At 46.3% G+C, this 2677-nt stretch overlaps 1 protein-coding gene across 1 annotated transcript in view; it reads left to right on the top strand.

Moving 5' to 3' along the window:
• pias4b (protein inhibitor of activated STAT, 4b) overlaps positions 1-2677 on the top strand; it is a 176629-nt gene that overhangs the window by 168494 nt on the left and 5458 nt on the right. The window contains exon 9 of the mRNA XM_079876796.1: positions 1435-1559. Coding sequence (XP_079732922.1) covers positions 1435-1559 — 125 coding nt within the window. The remainder of the gene's footprint in view (positions 1-1434; positions 1560-2677) is intronic.

Genomic DNA, 2677 nt, shown 5'->3' with positions numbered 1-2677 from the left:
TGTGTGTGTGTGTGTGTGTCTGTGTGAGTGTGTGTCTCTCTGTGTCTATGTGTGTGTGTGTGTGTGCTTCTAGAGATTTTTACTGCATGAAAGTTGCATTGATGCATATTTTTCGGCTTTAAAGGGGGGGTGAAATGCTATTTCATGCATACTGAGTTTTTTACACTGTTAAAGAGTTGGATTCCCATGCTAAACATGGACAAAGTTTCAAAAATTAAATTGTACGTTTGAAGGAGTATTTCTGTGCCAAAAATGCTCCTTCCGGTTTGTCACAAGTTTCGGAAAGTTTTTTTCGAGTATGGGTATGTGTGACATCAGATGTAGCGGAATTTCCTTATACGGGTCCTAAGGGCACTTCTCCGGTAAGATCGCGGCCGCGAGCGCACTCGTAGACCAGAGCAAGAGAGCGAAAGCAGTACCTCATCAAAGCGCTCTGCTCGGCTTTTGGAAGTCAGTGTCACCAAAGAAGTGTGTTTTTGGTTGCCAGGGCAAGACAACCCTGCACAGATTCCAAAGAACCCAGCGTTAAGGGACCAGTGGATGGAGTTTGTTTTCCTGAGTATAAACGGAGTTGTGTAAGACTGTTTGTTCCCTGCATTTCGACGATGATTGTTTTATAAACAAAGCCCAGATCGACGGATTTGCAGATTGTCTAATGCTTAAGGATCGAGCAGTCACAATGATAAAGGTTCGCGGTCGTGCGTTGGAACCGGACGGTGAGTAAAACTGCTTCAAATGTCTCTGTGTTGTTAGCTCGGCGCGTTAGCACAGCTTTAGCTTCGCCCACACGGCCCGCCTCCAGCCGCTCGTTTTTTTCCGGAAAGACTCGGTACAGCCTATCTTTCTTTTATAAATATAATAAAACTAAAGACTTTTTGGAGATATGAAGGATGCAATACTACTCTATAGGTACTCAAGATTAACAGGAGATTGAGTGAAAATGAGCATTTCACCCCCCCTTTAATATTTGTATTGTGTAGTAACCGTTTTATAATAGCAGTAAGGTACTGGAGGCTAGTGCTGTGTCGTGAATAAGTCACGGCTGAAGGGCGTTGTTAGGCACGACACGAAGCAAAGTCATGACTTGTATAGGATATCGCAGCGGACATTCAAGCGGATTTTTATTATGAATATAGGACTGACCTGAAGGAGAACGCTATATCTACTGTAAATGCAGGTACACTCGCTCACTCCATCTCTCACAATACTCTACTCTAGCTTCAATCAGTAATCTCAGTGAGAACCAACATGTGTTTGCGTTGCTAAGAGTGGTTGCTAGGGCGGTGTAGCGATACATAGAACCGTTGGGTGAAGCGGTCTAGTCGTGTTTAATCGTGAATAAAACACTGCTATTGACCAATCAGAATCAAGGACTGGAACTAATCGTTCTATAATTATAGTGTGTAGTGTGTGTGTCGTTGCTCTTGTGTGCAGTTTGCTGTGTGGAGTTCTGGAGAGCTGTGGTGAGGACGTGGAGGAGATCGAGTTTCTGTCGGACGGCAGCTGGAGAGCCGTGAGACTCGACCAACACCAGTCTGATCCACTTCCTCTCAAACACGGTGAGATCATCTCTATCTAGGGTACTCGGGATGGTTGCTAGGGTGTTATGCGGTTGCTAGTGTTACGAACCCCACTATTAAAGTGCTTGTTAAAGGAGGGGGTAAGCAACAAAGACACGCAATGCAAGATATAGCAGTTTATCAATTTATTATTGGATCAAAACTCGCGTATCAGCAGCAACCAATAATGTTGACAGAAATAAACAGACATAGACCAACACAACATTGAAACGAGCCACATTAAAACACAGCTTATCAGCGGCTGGCGGAAACATCATGACGCACACAGGGCTCCCTCGTCACTCCTCTCAAGCCCTTCTCCCTCAGTGCACGCCAAGCTCTTGACGGAGCTGAAACAGTGATCGAAGCGATCACGCCGCTGTGGAAACAAATCGTAGTTTTCAACCTCCGCGTCCTTCTCTCTCCACTCTCATATTATATATCCAGCCCAGACCATCACTGAACAGGCTGCAGGTGCGCATGGGCGGAGCCTATTCGGAAAGAGAGAACCAAATCAACCAAGGAAAATAGTACACACAAATAAACAAAGCTCAGGCCGTAACACTAGCCTATTTTGGATGTTGATGGATGGATGGATAGATGATAGACAGATAGATAGACGGACTATCTATCCATCCATTCATCAATATCCATTCATCCATCCTTCTGTCCATCCTTCCTTCCTTCCTTCCTTCCTTCCGTCCATCCATCCTTCCTTCCTTCCTTCCATCCTTCTGTCCATCCGTCCGTCCATCCATCCTTCCATCCATCCATCCTTCTGTCCGTCCGTCCATCCATCCATCCTTCCTTCCTTCCTTCCTTCCTTCCGTCCATCCATCCTTCCTTCCTTCCTTCCATCCTTCTGTCCATCCATCCTTCCTTCCTTCCTTCCATCCGTCTGTCCGTCCGTCCATCCATCCTTCCTTCCTTCCTTCCATCCGTCTGTCCGTCCGTCCATCCATCCTTCCTTCCTTCCTTCCTTCCTTCCTTCCGTCCATCCATCCTTCCTTCCTTCCTTCCATCCTTCTGTCCATCTGTCCGTCCATCCATCCTTCCATCCATCCATCCTTCTGTCCGTCCGTCCATCCATCCTTCCTTCCTTCCTTCCTTCCTTCCTT

The sequence above is a fragment of the Squalius cephalus genome (genome assembly GCF_949319135.1).
Source record: "Squalius cephalus genome assembly, chromosome: 7".
Classification (NCBI taxonomy): domain Eukaryota; kingdom Metazoa; phylum Chordata; class Actinopteri; order Cypriniformes; family Leuciscidae; genus Squalius; species Squalius cephalus.
Note: the sequence above shows the minus strand (reverse complement) of the source record. Positions and strands in the feature narration are given on the sequence as shown.